Raw genomic sequence first — 15655 nt, forward strand, 5'->3', positions numbered from 1 at the left:
TTCATTCCCATTGTTGGTCTTAGAAACTTCTATATTTGATGTAAATATACAATCTAGATCTAAGCCAATCAGCACATTCCATTCTTCTGACTGGAGATACTGGTGCAGAGATAGGCATGTACTATAACTGGATGAATGATTGCTAGGCCCAAAACCTGAACAAACAGTCTCTCTTTGCTGTAGACTATAATATGGGAGGATACAGAGCTGAGTCTCTGTCACCAGAGGAAGTCTAAAACTAGAGATCTGGGAGACAGGATTCTGGGGCATTTTAAGCCCTGAGTCGATGGATATCTTCAATTAATGCTGGACTGTTCCTACTATGTGACACAATAATTTCTCTTTTTGCCTTAGCTAGCATGGATCAAGTTTTCTGACATTTGCAATATAAAGTCTCCAAATGTTAAATATCATCCATGGGTCTCCCGCCACCCTAGCGACGTCATACATTAGTGGAGTAATGAGCTGTCGAAACAATAAGCAAAACATACTAGCATAGATGGACTTCTCTTTATGAACAAGGGAATGTTTCCTAAGTATGCAGAGATTAGGGCTATGTCACATGGAAGAGCTAGAGTTCCAAACAGAGATAGTTCTAAAAAAGAGAACAAGTGAACATGACATTTTAGGCCAGATTCAGGCAAACTGATTCACATGGATAACCCAAACATCATCTCTAATACAACAGACCGGAGAAGGTGACCTAATATGACAAGAAGCCTCTGCCTCCCATGATCAAAAACTAGATACATTCTTTTTATTTCAAACGTTTATGTCTGGTTAGCACTGCATAAAACATACTATTTCTGCTCCCCAAAGAAAATTAAAATATAGAAAATGAGCAATTGATGCTGCTGCAGGGATTTATTTTTCATTTTTTATTGTTTTTAGTTGTAGATGGACACATACCTTTATTTATTTATTTATTTGTTTGTTTTAATGTGGTGCTGAGGATGGAACCCAGTGCCTCATATGAGCTAGGCAAGCCTTCTACCACTGAGCTACAACCCCAGCCCTTGATGTAGGGTTCTTCAGAAGTATAATTCCACTGGATAACATCCTGGCTCTTTACAGGTCTCCTATCCTATGCCCAGAAGACTCTTAAGATAAAGAGGAGGGATTAGGAAACCTAAAAATACCCTAAATGATATGGTGTTTATCAGAAAAAGAATTTAATGTTTTTTCAGGTACTAGCAGTTCTGTGGTATAATATTTAAAAAAGAAAAGCCAGTATCTTTTTTCCCACCCCCTCAATACTGGGGATCAAACTTCACATAAGTTGTTCTAATACTAACCTACATCCCAGCCATTTTTATTTTTTTATTTTGAGACAGGGTCTTGCTAAGTTTCCCAAGCTGGCCTTGAACTTGAGATTCTCTTGCCTCAGCCTCCCAGGCAGCTGGGATTACAGGTGTATGCTACTGTATCCAGCTAAAAAAGCCAATATCTTATTTTAAATATTAGATTCCACTTCCTTTGTATATGACTGTCTCTTCTCCCTTCACCTTCGCTTCTCTAATGGAAACAATGATTTTTTTGGGGTGTGTCACAAACTATTATCTGATGAATGCTGACTAATGAGGATGCTAAGTTTACTGAGATATAGGGAATCTCATAATATAGACAATAAATGAGGTAAGATGTTAGAATGTATATATACTTTTAATCATCCCCATTTTAGTTAAAAAATTTAATGATGAATTATAACTATACATAACAGTAGAGTTCATTTTTATATATTTGTACATGCGCATGATGTAACAATTTAAGTTGATCAATTTCATTCCTCAGTACTCCCCCCCCCCCTTTTTTTTTTTTTTGCGGTGCTGGGGATTGAACCCAGGGCCTTAGTGCTTGCGAGGCAAGCACTCTGCCAACTGAGCCATATCCCCAGCCCAGTACTTCCCCTTTCTTTCCCCTCCTCCTTTCTCCTGGTTCCCTTCCTGTATTCTACTAGTTGATCTTCTATTTTCACGATTCCCTTTTTTTTTCTCTCCAGCTTCCACATATGAGAAAACATATGACCCTTAACTTTTGAGTTTGGCTTATTTCACTCCACACAATGCTCTTGAGTTCCACCCATTTTCGGATGTAAACATACTCTTTAGACTCATGCTTTGACTACCTTATTAAAGTCATGGTAGGCCTTGCTTCTAATAAGACTCTTGGTCTTCTAGGGAAAGCTGACATAAGAGGGTCAAGGAAATCTGACAATCTGTCAATTAAACAAGGTTTGAAACTAGAGATATGAAATATTACATATGTATTTCTCTTAATAGTTTAAAAACAAGCAAAATAGAATAAGACCCAATCCACAATTGAATCTGGAAGGGGAGAATGCATATATGATTTAACAGACTACAAAAATTAGACTTTAAAGTATCAACATGTACCAAGTATGGGAAAAACTAATCCTTGTGTGTGGACACATAAACTAAAGAGAACAGAATTCTAGAAGGAGTGACTTCTAAAATTTTTTGAAACTTTTTAGTTGACAGATAAAAATTGTACTTATCATGTAGAACATGATATTCTAAACTATGTACACATTGTGGAACAGCTAAATTGAGCTATTTACATATTTACATCTTTAAAATCTTGAGATTTTTAAGACCTGGTACCTTATTATTAAATACTGGAGTGACTTTTATTGTGTGTTAGTCCTATGAGTCTACACCCCTAACTTCTTGTGTTAGAAGTCACTTGCCAGGCTGGTTCTCTACTCAAGCATAAATTTTGGAGAAAATAAATTTTCTAAAATAACAAGTTGGCAGGTGGAAAAGGTGCTGTAGGTAATCAACACTGCATTAGATGTAGTTGTGTGCCAGAGGAGCTCACATACATTGCTGGAAATATGGATCAGTATTGGTTTTGGCAAGACAGGGTCAGGTTCCCCTCCTTAGGTATTTGAAAGTGACAACCCCAAATCTTGGTTTCATAGGTAGCCATGAGATTTTCTTTCTTTTTATTTTTTTCTTCCCTAAAATGTTTGTCTTGTTAGTGTTTACTTCCACAAAAGAAATGGAATACCTCGAAAGTTCCACTAACAGTCTTTTGATCAGAAAAACTTACAAATCTAACCATATTTTAAAACAACAAAAGTGCAAATAAGTGGGACTGTAGCAAACTAAAATGCTTCTATCCAGCAAGGGGAACAATCAATGGAGTAAGGTCTCCTATGAAATGGGAGAAAATATCTGTAAATCACACTCTTGTTAAGGGGTTAATATCCATATATATATGGCCAACAGGCATAAGAAATGAATGTATAATATCATTAGTCATCAGGAAAATGCAAATAAAAACTACAGTGGGATATCATCTCACACCTGATAGAACGGCTATTATAAAAAATACACAAAAAACAAGATAACAAGTGTTGGTGAAAATGTGGAGAAACTGGAATCCTTGAATAGTGTTTGTGGGGAAAAAAAGGAATATAATTGCTATAGAAAACAGTAGGGAGATTCCTTGAAAAATTAAAATAGATCCAATGACCCTACTTCTGGGAATATAAATATAAAAGGACCGAAATCAGGATCTCAAAGAGTTATCTGCACTCTGTGGTAAAGGCAGCATTATTCACAACAGCCAAGCTATGGAAACAACCTAAATGTTCATTGATGGATGAATAAAGAAAATGTGGTATATGCACACAATGGAATATTTATTCAGCCTGAAAAAAGAAGGAACTCGTGCCCTACGTGAAACAGGGATGAACCTGGAGGATATTTTGTGAAGTGTAATGAGCTGGTCACATAAGGACAAAACTACATGTCCACTCAGATGAGGAATCTAAAATAGTCTAATTCCCAGAGAATGTTTGCCAAGGGCTTGGAGGAGGGGAAAATGGGGAGCTGCTGTTCAACGTGTTTAGAGTTTGTTATACAAAATGAACATGCTCTAGAGATCTGCTGTACTATACTGTGCCTTTAGTTAAGAATACCGTGTTGAACACTTACTTTTTAAGAGGGTAGATCTTGTGTTCAATATTTTTAGTATAAGGGGGGAAAAAAAACCCTTACTAATATTGCAAATTATGCTTTGTATACTTTGTGTGTATGTAGTGCTGGGGATTGAACCCACATCCCTGCGTACACTAGGCAAGGTCTTCACCACTGGGCTGCATTTCCTGCCCTGCATTTTTATTTCTGCTATCAGTTTCAAGAAAAGATGTCATTTTAGATAACAACCAGTTAACATATTTGTATATGGAATACAGAACCATGAAGAATATGGCATCATTAGTTATACATAAAAACTGGCAAGTTAAAACACCTTTAATTTTATGTGTCATGAATAATACCATCATGTTCTCCTCATCCTTCTCATTGCATTGATATTTGCTTTTCTTTTGTGTATGTCCAAGTAATATGCGTTACATATTACTTATCCCCTCTGTCTATGTCTAGCAGAGTGTATGCACATAAGAGTTGCTCAATAAATACTTGAGGGATGAGTAATGAGGAAATAGAAAAAATATGCCAGGAAAGTCAAAACAGTCTTTAGATTAGGGAGGTAATGTGGGCAAGATGTTTCAACATTGTTAATGTTGTGTGTTAATGGGATTTTTCCCCACAGAGATTTAGTTATTATGTCTTCCAGTAACACATATATATATATTGAGTCAGTTTTTTCTGGGCCCACATAGACATGGTAGGGACTTCTACAGACCAAGAGACTGGAAAGGAGAGTGTTTTCAAAATATGTTTCCTCCACTTAAAACATTTTAAAAATGAAATACCAGCAACTTGAATGGAATAAAACTAAAAGATACTGTTATATAGTTTTACAAATGGTAATTTGTCCTGGCAAGACAGTATCACAGAGAGAAGTAACATTGTGAAACATGGGGAATAAAGACAGATTATGAAACATCTTGAGAGCAAACGTAACAGTCTATGAAAATAACAACATTTTGAGTTTCTCCTGAGTGAAATAAAGCACCATAAATTCTATACCCTATGAAATGGCTGTGAAGAAGTAGAACGCAACTATGTGCAAACCAACAAGAGTCTTGTGATGTGTCCTTTTGGATTATTAGTGGCAGGAAATGATCCAGATTGACCCTTGAGGTGTCACAGCCAGTTTCTGAGCAGCACTACAAACCATCGGAAGGACAGGCGGGGCAAGGCTGAGCACCCCCAGGGAAATGCACAATGAGTCCTTGTGGTCCTCCTTACACACAGCATGGGGCAGAAGTAAAAGGTAGAGTAGTATCTGTTCCCCATTTGGCTTTCACAACAGCTGATAAGCACGATACCAGAGAGCAACAGAAATGCAGGGCTCACCGGGACCTTACAGATGATCTTGTTCAGTCTCCCAGTTTCTTTTCATCAGCCCTTTCCATGTCTGACTGCCCTAGGCAGAGAGAACCCATGCTATGCACTTATCTTTGCTATTTCTGTCTTCTCTTGCACATGGCCCACATTCAAAACTAGGGAGAGAGAGTGTGTGTATATAATTTAAATATATATAATTCTTCCATTTAACCTCTTACTTGGAGAAAAACTTTATTCCTTTAAAATGTCTATGTCGATACTCCATGTTCATATGCATAAATGAAGAGTGACATTATTGCAGAAGCTTAATGAAGCATTCCAGGTTGCCTTTTCCATTCTGTAATGTTGTATGTTTCTTCCTTTACATTACTATTAATTCAAAACAATATTCAAATTGCTGAGCACTTAAAATGTGCACAGAGATTCTCTAGTTAAATATGAGATAACATGGTACCTTGAATTTCATGGCATTTTAAAAATTTAGAGAAATCTGATTTTAAAATACAATACAGATCTCAGGATCATTAGCAGAATTTATTTTTGTATTGAAATTCCCTGCTATCATGAGAGTGGTTTCAAAATAACAACAAGTCTACCATGCTGTACTGTGTACTCATTTAGTCATTCAACAAATGCTTCTTGAGCATCTACTAGTTACAAGCATTTTACTAGATATGGGGAAAGGCAAAGAATAATGGGGGAAAGGAGAAGGCTTTATGATGGCTGGTGGGTGTAACATAAAGGAGGTAACAGCCATGTTCCTTGAATGTGATATTTCACTGCTATTCAATATAACCAGTTTTTAAAGAACCTTATTTTGTATATAGGTTAATACTTTTCAAATGAACATATTGAAAATTTTGACCCATATGGACTTTAATAAAATTTTAATTATGAAAAAATAATTACAACAAATATTATGTGTCTCCACATAATCTAACCAGACTTTTAGAGAATTTACAGATCATGTAGTGTAACTCCATGATTAATTTAAAAACTATTTTTAGGGCTGGGAATGTAGCGCTTGCCTAGCTTATATAAGGCCTTGGGTTTAATCCCCAGCCTTGATGGGAAAAAAGGAAACAAACAAAATGCTCTATTTTTATTTGTTGATTCATTTTGTACTCATTCTCAAATGTGAATCAAATGAAAGACCAGTGGGCCTGGATTTGCCTGTGACACAGGAGAGACAGGAAAGACCACTTTGAGAAGAACTGCTGGTCACTGCTACCCTTCAGGTTATCAAATAGTGGAAGTCCAGGGAGGCTGGGTGTTCTATTATTTCTTTATCCTAGCAATCCTGAATCAGTAATATCATTAAATAGTTTAAGGTTCGTGGTATAATGTTATTTTAATTATAGTATTGATTCACATTTCATTCATTGATTCCCTGCTTGCATATTATCTTGGCAACATTAAATCTATTAATAATAACACATCCTTAATTTACATGCAGAATTTTGGTACTTGAAACTAAATTAACCATTTACCACTTTCTCTTTCTTTTTGTGGTGTTGGGGGTTGAACCCAGAGCCTTGTGCATGCGAGGCAAGCTCTCTATTAACTGAGCTATATCTGTAACCCCCCATTTACCACTTTCAAGACCACCTTAAAAGAATTAAATTTATGTGTTAAAGTATCTACTCACTACAATTTTCTTTTTTGTGGTGCTAGGAATCAAATACTAGGCCTTGCATATACGAGGCAAGTGCTCTATCACAGAGTACACCCCTGTCCTATAATTCTTAATGTTTTTAAGTACTTAATTTGCCTATATAGCCAGGCTTCTGCTAATATAATATTCTATCTGACCTTGCATTTCTGTTACAGAGTTTTCAACATTAAGCAACAAACTAGATGAAACATTTCACAGTTCAATTTGGAGGAAGAAAGAGAAATAAAAAGGATTTCACTGTATTCTGTGGTGCATAAAAAATGCAACTACGCTTATGTAACACCTACTCTGCCTGGGAGCAGGGAAAGAAGCAAATGCTTTCTTCAGCCCCATCATGCCAAGGTTCTCCTTTGCACCATGACTTCTGCAAATGGGGAGGAAAAAAAGGATTCAGAATAACCCTAAGTATACATATATTTCTTAGTATAAATTCAGAAAAAATTCAACTAAGAGGTGATTTATAATAACAAAAAAGTGGCTATCATGTCCTATATGTACCAGGAACTCTATATTTCTGATATAGAAAGAGAGGTTTAGAGAGATTAAGCAATCTGCCCAAGTTGATACAAGCTCCTGAGGGCAATGGCTGGGACTTATTATCATTCTATCCAGAAAACCTACAAATGTAGGAGGCAATCACTGCTGGGAATTCAATGTGGTGGCAGGGCGGGTGGCAGGGTAGAACGCCTGTTTTAGTTTAAAATGTCAGAGGTTTTGTTTTCTCTCTGTGTGATATTAGGATAGGGTAAGTTTGGAAAAGGAGAACTTGGTCCAGGGTACAGTTAAAATTATTTTTACTCTAATTTTTAACTGATACATAAAATTACACATATTTATGGGGAACCAGGTACCATGTGATATTTCAATACATGTATAGATTGTGTAATGTTCAAATCGGGGTCAATATATCTATCTCTTCAAACATTTATGATTTCTTCATGATGAAAACATTTAAAATCCTTTCTTCCACCTTTTTTGAAATTTCACTCAATTTATATCACTCTCAATTTCACAGTTTATATGGTAATCATTTTTAAGGGATGTGGTACATTTATCTCTAAAAGGACAACCTCCATAAGCATCTATCTATCCTTATGATAGATGCTTTATCAAATCCCCATAAATAACTACAGAAAAGAGACAGTCAGAAAGAGAAACTGTTACATAACAGCAAAATGGGAAACCTGTTTTTTCTACTAAAATGCCCCAAACTCAAATACCTCCAGAGTTTGGAGTCAGGTCCAGTTGCTCTGTTTGGCTTCATGGTGGTGAACGTTTCACCAAAGGTATATGGTACTCCTGGCTTCACCCTCCTGTCCCCCACTCCCCAGAAAAGATTTGACAGCTGTTCCACCTCACTGCATTACATAACAAGGCAGTTCAAGAAGCAAAAAAGAAAACCATATTGAAATGAGGCTTCTGTGAGTGGGCTGGTGGTTAGACAGAATAAGCTGTTACCAACACAGAAAATAGTCACTGGCAAGGCCACATGAATGATTATCCTCATGGAAATGTTCATGGTCTCCCCCACAACAAACCTCTGAACTGTACATACACATCACAATTAGTGACCTTCTAAGTGAGCATTTGTGTGGGAGAGAACTGCTCCTGCCCCAGAGTCTGAATTCTTTTGGGAATGTTCTCAAAGTCAAGTATGACCACCCTCCTTTACTTATTTATTTTTTATAATGCCACACCACAGACACATTTTAAAATAATAGTCATTTTAATGAGAAGAACCAATCTGAGACTTCAGATCTCATTAGCAACTCTAGAAAATATGTAATGCAACCCACTAACATTAGCTCTTTTCTGAGCATACTATTTTTAAAGAGCAAGTCCTAGCTGGTTTTAATGTTTTAGTTTTTTAGTTTCAGAGAAGGATTTATGTACTTGGAAAAGTAAACAAACAAACAAACAAAAAAAACCCCAAGACCCTACTATCTTTAAAGCAGTTTGGGTACCAGCTGGTAAGAGTCACAACTGGTTCAATAAATACCACTTTCTAGTTGTATAGAATTTGTCCATAAAGTCATGTGTGAAAGTTCACCAAAAACTAGAAGATATAATCTCAGCAAATCCTTCAACAAATATATTTGCTTTTAATCAATATTGATAAAAAGCACATAAATGAACTTGACTTTGTATTAAAATGGCACTCTTAAAAGGTCTGTTTCTGCTGACCAAATCAGAAGATACATCTTTGGAGAAATATCTTAAAATCACAGCCATTTTTAAAGAGTGTGCATGTAATCTTTGCTGAGGAACCTAAATAGCTATTTTTGTGACTTCACATGTATATAACTTTATATTTGCAGAAGGACCTATTTGGGATCATTTTCTCAGTAAAAGTTCTATAAGACCAGGTTATACATCAAGGAAGAAGAAAATGAGGCCTAGTAACCTGCATGAATTATTTGGGTTCATAATCAGATTTGTTTTCCATCAGGTATTTGATCTAATAGTCTCTATTTCATCTTTAAAACAAAGATATTGGTTGAAGGTAAGGTCCTTCGGAATATATTTAGAGAAGAAGAAAATATTATTGGGTTAGCATAGCCTACACAGTTCAGAAATATTTTTGTTAAGTAACTTAATCCTTTACTCCAAAATGATCTAAAGATCATAATAATCTACTCCTCTCTATGGAAAATACACAGCATATTGGAGGCATGGGATTAGCATTTGGGTAAAATTAATGCTGGTGTTAAAAAGCAGGATGAATTGCAAATTTGGAATGAAATTAGTACCAAGTCTGAGGTATTGTGTATGCTGACTAAATTAATAAATAAATAGAACATCAGGATTTCCAGCTTTAACACCTTTTGAAACCAAATAGTTCCTTCTTAACATAAAAGCTAACAATATTTTGTCTAAAATGAACATACTCATGTCTTATAGAACTGCATCATGAAGTTGTCCAACTATTGGGAAGTTGCTATATAAAAGCCAGTGCATCTACCTAAGAGCAGCTGGGCCTCCTTATGTACGACTTCACATTATATATTCTCTGAATTAAGATGCAAAGGACACAACTTCAAGGCCTTATATCATGCTAGAAGCACAGGAAAGATCTATACACCGCCTGCATCAATACACATATCCTCCTGACGAAAGAAGATTCAGGTTCAGTTGACAAACACATTAACACAATAATTAAAGAAGTACATACACAAGGTGAAGGCAAACACTCAAAAAGTGAGGAGAAGCTGCTAGTGTCGGCAGCATCACAGTCCCACGGTAGCCATCCTCCTTTCATCATGGTCAATTCATTAACAGAGAAAAGACAGAAACTATGGGAAATGCAGACCATCTGCTCAATCCAGATGCAACTACACATGCCTCTTACATCCAAAGCCTTTTAGCAGAAATGAACAGATAAGATCTAATCCTCCCCTGAAATAGCCAACAAAGGTATTTAGGCACATTTGCATCACAAATAAAATAAGGCCAAAATCATTAAATGAGACCTTTTTAATATTAGTCAAGACTTACCAGTGTCTATACACTGATTAAACAGAATATTAAAACAGATTAGAGAAAATGGTGATGATTTTGTATTAGCTTTTTTCAGTCATTCCTTAAATAAAATCAGGCTTAAAACATCTTCTTTCCCTGAAGAGCAAGAAAATTTTAGTCAAGTCATCCTAGTTTTAAAACGACATCAGAAGATATTCTTTTAGCATTACATATTCCAAATAATGAGCATTTCTTATGAGAAAAGGCTAAAAACAAACATTCTTACCTTGAAATTGTGAACCTTTTCATATTTTGGAATTTGCTCATTTTCTTTCAGAGTTGCTCTTCTAACAAGTGATGTCAACTGCGAATAAGCAAAGAGTTTCAGAGGTTGCCAGATTGTCACAGACGACTTTTGAGAACCCAGTTTCATTCCCAAGGCTGCTATCAATAAATCTTGCTGACGGCCCTCTTGTTTTGATTTGTGAACTGCAGCTCTATTAGTTTTCCTCCCCGACCAGGACTCTTTGGATGGCATTTTGAAATTCAGAGGAAAAAAAGAAAACCTGTATTGGTCTGTGTCTGTCGATGGAGTCTATTCAGCTCACATGAGCATTCTGCAGCCAGCACAGAACCCTAACCTACAGAGCTGCGGACACAGCACGGAGAGGTGGAGGAGGGTGATGAAGCACTTCTTGAAAAGAAGCTGACTAACCAGACAAATTCTTTCTTCTTCGTCTTTTTTTAAAGGGCTCTATATTTAAGCTTCTGAAAACTTAAGAGTCTGAGCAGAAAAAGAGTCAATGCTAACATATAGAACATTCAGCATCTCTCTTTATCCCTTTTTAAAGACATGCAATTATAACAAATAATAGAATTCTAAAAGCTTTCTTCTTTATTCAATACATTAATGTCCATTCTGAATGAAAGATGCCTACATACTGCTTGCAGTCAGTTTCTAGCGACAAGACACCCTGTGAACCCTCTAGCAGGGAGGACTGGGGAGGGAGGGATTTGCCGGGGAAGGCAGGATTAGACTGGCTGCCATAAGAAAGGAGATAACCAATGAAAATCAAGCAACAGTATTTAAGTACTCTATTCCTCAGCTCACTCTGTTTCTCCCTCCTCTCATGTAAGATTTTCTTGCCGGCTCAAGGAAAAAAAAAAAAAAAAGAAAGAAAAGAAAAAGAAATAAAATCAGTGGGAAGATAATGAGCAATGAATGAGTCACGCATTATTACAAAATGAATTTTTTAACCTATTAAAAGCAGAGGAAAATTAACATACAGTTAACATACCAGTTTTTTTTTAATGTTTTAGTAATTACTAGGTAATTTATGAAAGGTTAATCTATACACCTCTTTGTTCATTATGCTAGGCATGTACTCTACCACTGAGCTATACGTCCAGCTCCCTTCTTCATGCATTATAGACTAAGGCTAACTAAAATCCAATTTTATTTAAGGTGAAGAAAAACTGATAAATACTTTGATGAAAAATGAGTTTAACTAGGTATCATGCTACTTTCATGCAGAACAGAGAGCATACATACAAAAGCATGCATACAACATTATTAATATTCTGAAGTGGTCAGTTTTGCCTCTACTATGTGAAGTTTTATTGTGGGTCTATACTTAAGTAGATAGTCATTATTTTAATTATTTCATCTCAACATTTTTTATTCAGAGAACTTGAGACCAGATCAAGAGCCAGCTGGGAATAATCCCTTACGTTCCCTATATATGTATAGGTCCCAGATGTAGTAACTATGTTTTTAAAACCCTTGGATGTTTGTTGATAGAGGGTGCTGGGTAAGACACTCAAACTCAGCTCTTTAAGACCAAGACCTCCATTTTTCAATAAGGTGCTATAAGAGGTTTCAATTGTCCCATTCTGGTTTCCTGACCATCTTCACTTGGTTTCCTTATGCTACAATAATTAATTTTAACCTACTATGTTTCTAATATTATACTTTAAAGAATAATATTATACTGTAAAGAATCTTAAAAAATCAACATTTAAATACATTAGGTGTTGGGGGGTATAGCTCAGTGGAAGAGTGTGTGCTTAGCATATGCACAGTCCTGAATTTGATCCCCAGCATCAAAAACAATTAATTCAACTTGTAGGGCAAGCAATTTACTTAGATTTCATAACTTACAGGTGATATGAGCCCAAAGTATATTCTAGTTTAATAAGGGCATGAGTGCTCCTTAAACTGTTATTAAACTGTGTTAGGGATTAGGAATATTAATTGATTTTTCTAAACATCTCCAGTTTGTTCTTATTTTCTTGAGTCTATAGTCCCTTTTATTCTTTAAATAATATTTCTAATAAAATGCTAATATTTACTTTTACAGAAGATTCAATTTCACAAATTTATACCTTCAGATGATTAATGAAATATAAAATGATCCCATTTCAAAAGGAAATACAATGGAAAAAAATTCCTTTGCCTAACCTGCTCTTCAGCTTAGACCTAGTTTGTCATGTGATTACTAAAAATATAAAGGCCAACCAAATCTTTAGGTATGTACAGTCTAAAGTGACATTTATTCAATTTGCTGCAGGCACCAGAAAAGGAGACTCTAAAGGCAAGTTTAACAGTATTTTTCCCTCAAAAACATTTAACACCAAGTTCTTAAGTTAAAACAATCACATGTGTAACCTTAATAGCATTTTTTCCTGAGTATTTTTTGGTCAAGGGCCTGTGTTTTTGATTACTCCAGTCCTTAAACAAATATTAACAAATTCAACTGAGCATGAAAACATTCACAGTAGAGTTATCCAGAATATTCATGATGGCCTGGTAAAAGTGAACATTTTGCTTCTGAGAGATAAGCTTATTGTAGACATGGCAGAGTTATACTGTCTTTCATAATTTTTCCACTTAACCAAGAAATATTGGATTGAGTTGGGGATGTAGCTCAGTTGGTAGAGTGCTTGCCTCTCAAGCACAAGGCCCTGGGTTTAATCCCTAGCACACACACACAAAAAAAGGATTAATATTGGATTAATTATGATCTGGGCAGCTACCTAGGGCAGTAAGGAGATAGAAAATAACAGCTTAGATTTAAAAAGGTCTTATCTTCTCTCAAATGACTTACTAAGGGTTTGGTCACTATTATTCCTTCAACACAGCAGCAACTGCACTTCTGAATTAATTAGGGAGATGAGCTTACAAAACACAACACTAACTCTCTAACTGAACCACTATCAATGTTCTGATGTTCTAGATAAATGTATATAACTCATGCTTTACATTTATTTGGCCATATCTATCTATTTAGATAATAGTTATAGACTTTGATAATTACAGGGACTTAGCTAATCACTTTACACAGAGAATCTCATTGAGTACACAGATAAACCCTATGAGGCATACATTATCCTCATTTCTCTTTGTGTGTGTGTGCGTGTGCGTGTGCGTGTGTGTGTGTGTGTGTGTGTGTGTGTGTGTCAGGGATTAAACCCAGGGGCACTTAACCACTGAGTCACATCCCCAGCCCGTTTTTTAATTTTGAGACAGAGTTTCACCAAGTTGCTCAGGACCTTGCTAAGTTGTTGAGGTTGGCTTTGAACTCGAGATCCTCCTGCCTCAGCCTCCTGAGCTGCTGGGATTACAGGCATGTGTCGCCGTGCCTGGCTATATTACCCTCATTTTATAGTTGAATGAGAATTTAACAGAACTAGTAGGTGATAGAATTGGGTTCTTAAACACTGTGCAATATCCACCCAGGTGAGAAAATAAGAGGAAACTATGGAGTCTGAGGGTGGTTGTTCTGTTCTATCTCAGGTAGTTTCTCTGGTTGTCTTCTTTCAATTTCAAAGAGTACCAACAAATGGTAAAACAGAGCAGCACTGAGGAACAATGGATGCTAAGGAAAAGCAATAACTAAGATATTCTTGAATTCAGTATGTAGCCCACATAATAGGAGAAGCAGGTTTCATTGCTCAACGCACTCCCACCTTCATCAAGCCTTTGATGGTTTGCACCAGTTAGGTGTGATCTTACCTATGAATCTCAGGGTGCTCTGCTTGTTCGTTAACTATAAGACATCGTTATTACCTTACGTACATGTATGATTATATGAATGGTATGAATCTACATCATGTACAACCATAGAAATGAAAAGTTGTACCCCATTTGTGTACAATGAATCAAAATACAGTCTGTGAAAATGAAAAAATAAAGAAAAAAAGAAAAAAATTACAAGACATCACATTCTACTTCATATCTCAGTTATCTGTTAAGCTGTTTATGTAGAATTGGGTCTTATATAGCTTCATATTAACCTAGAATTTGCATGGTAGCTTGCACAAAAATGTTCAATAAATAATTGGTTAAAAAAATAAAACCAAATGAAGGTAGCAGATGTGAAATCAAAAGCTAAAGTTTAAGTACTGGCCTTGGGAGATTTGCTTGGCGCCTTGATTAACTCTTCTACATTATATGGCTAATAATAGCTTTTTATACTTCTCAGAACTGGGGTTGAATCCAGTCTTCAGTATGCTAGGCAAGCACTCTAGCACTACAGTGGTAGCCTTTCTTATTTTTTGAGACAGGGTCTTGCTAAGTTGCCCAGGCTGGTCTCAAACTTGTGATCCTCCTGCCTCAGCCTCCCAAGTAGCTAGGATTATAGGCCTGGCGAATAATACCTATTTTACAGGTTACTGGGAAATTTAAAGATGACATGTATTAGATGAAAAGACTATAAATAGTAAGTGCTCAATAAATGATAGCATTATAGGAGTGCTGTGCCAAATGTTAGCTGCAGGGGACACTGCAGAAGACAGCATCCTTAAGGAGTTTATAATCTGTAATCACACAAACATTCCTAGAAACTCTTGCCCTTCCCTTTGTCTTAAGACCCCTACCCAATTTCCCATATTCCAGTTCTAATCTTACCTTTTAAAAGGCATATAATGACATATGTTCTAGTTGAGGAAGCAAGGTTCGAATGAGGGGGAAAAGCGGAAAGGAAAGGAGATTATCAGTACATGTTAAGGAGCAAATTACTGCTTGTAACACTGCTTAACACTTCACACGACTGTCCAATTTACTGACTGCAAGCATTCTGGGAGGTAATGTTATTTATGGTCACTTTAAAGATGAAGAGCCTGGGGCTCCCCAAATGACTTGCTTAAGGTCACAGGGACAGGAAGTGAAAAGTCTAAGATCTGAATCCCTGTGTTTTTGTCTCCAAAGCTGACAGCTCTTTCTACACCTTATAATGAG

General features: G+C 36.2%; 1 protein-coding gene across 4 annotated transcripts in view; it reads right to left on the reverse strand.

The window, feature by feature from the left end:
- Chn1 (chimerin 1) overlaps nucleotides 1-15655 on the reverse strand; it is a 174792-nt gene that overhangs the window by 33321 nt on the left and 125816 nt on the right. For 3 of the 4 annotated variants that reach the window (XM_047547156.1, XM_047547159.1, XM_047547160.1), the window contains one exon: nucleotides 10703-10780. The exons of the other annotated variant lie outside the window; for it this stretch is intronic. In XM_047547156.1, coding sequence (XP_047403112.1) covers nucleotides 10703-10780 — 78 coding nt within the window. The remainder of the gene's footprint in view (nucleotides 1-10702; nucleotides 10781-15655) is intronic. 4 annotated transcript variants of the gene reach the window in all.

The sequence above is a fragment of the Sciurus carolinensis genome, chromosome 3 (assembly GCF_902686445.1).
Source record: "Sciurus carolinensis chromosome 3, mSciCar1.2, whole genome shotgun sequence".
Taxonomy (NCBI): Eukaryota; Metazoa; Chordata; class Mammalia; order Rodentia; family Sciuridae; genus Sciurus; species Sciurus carolinensis.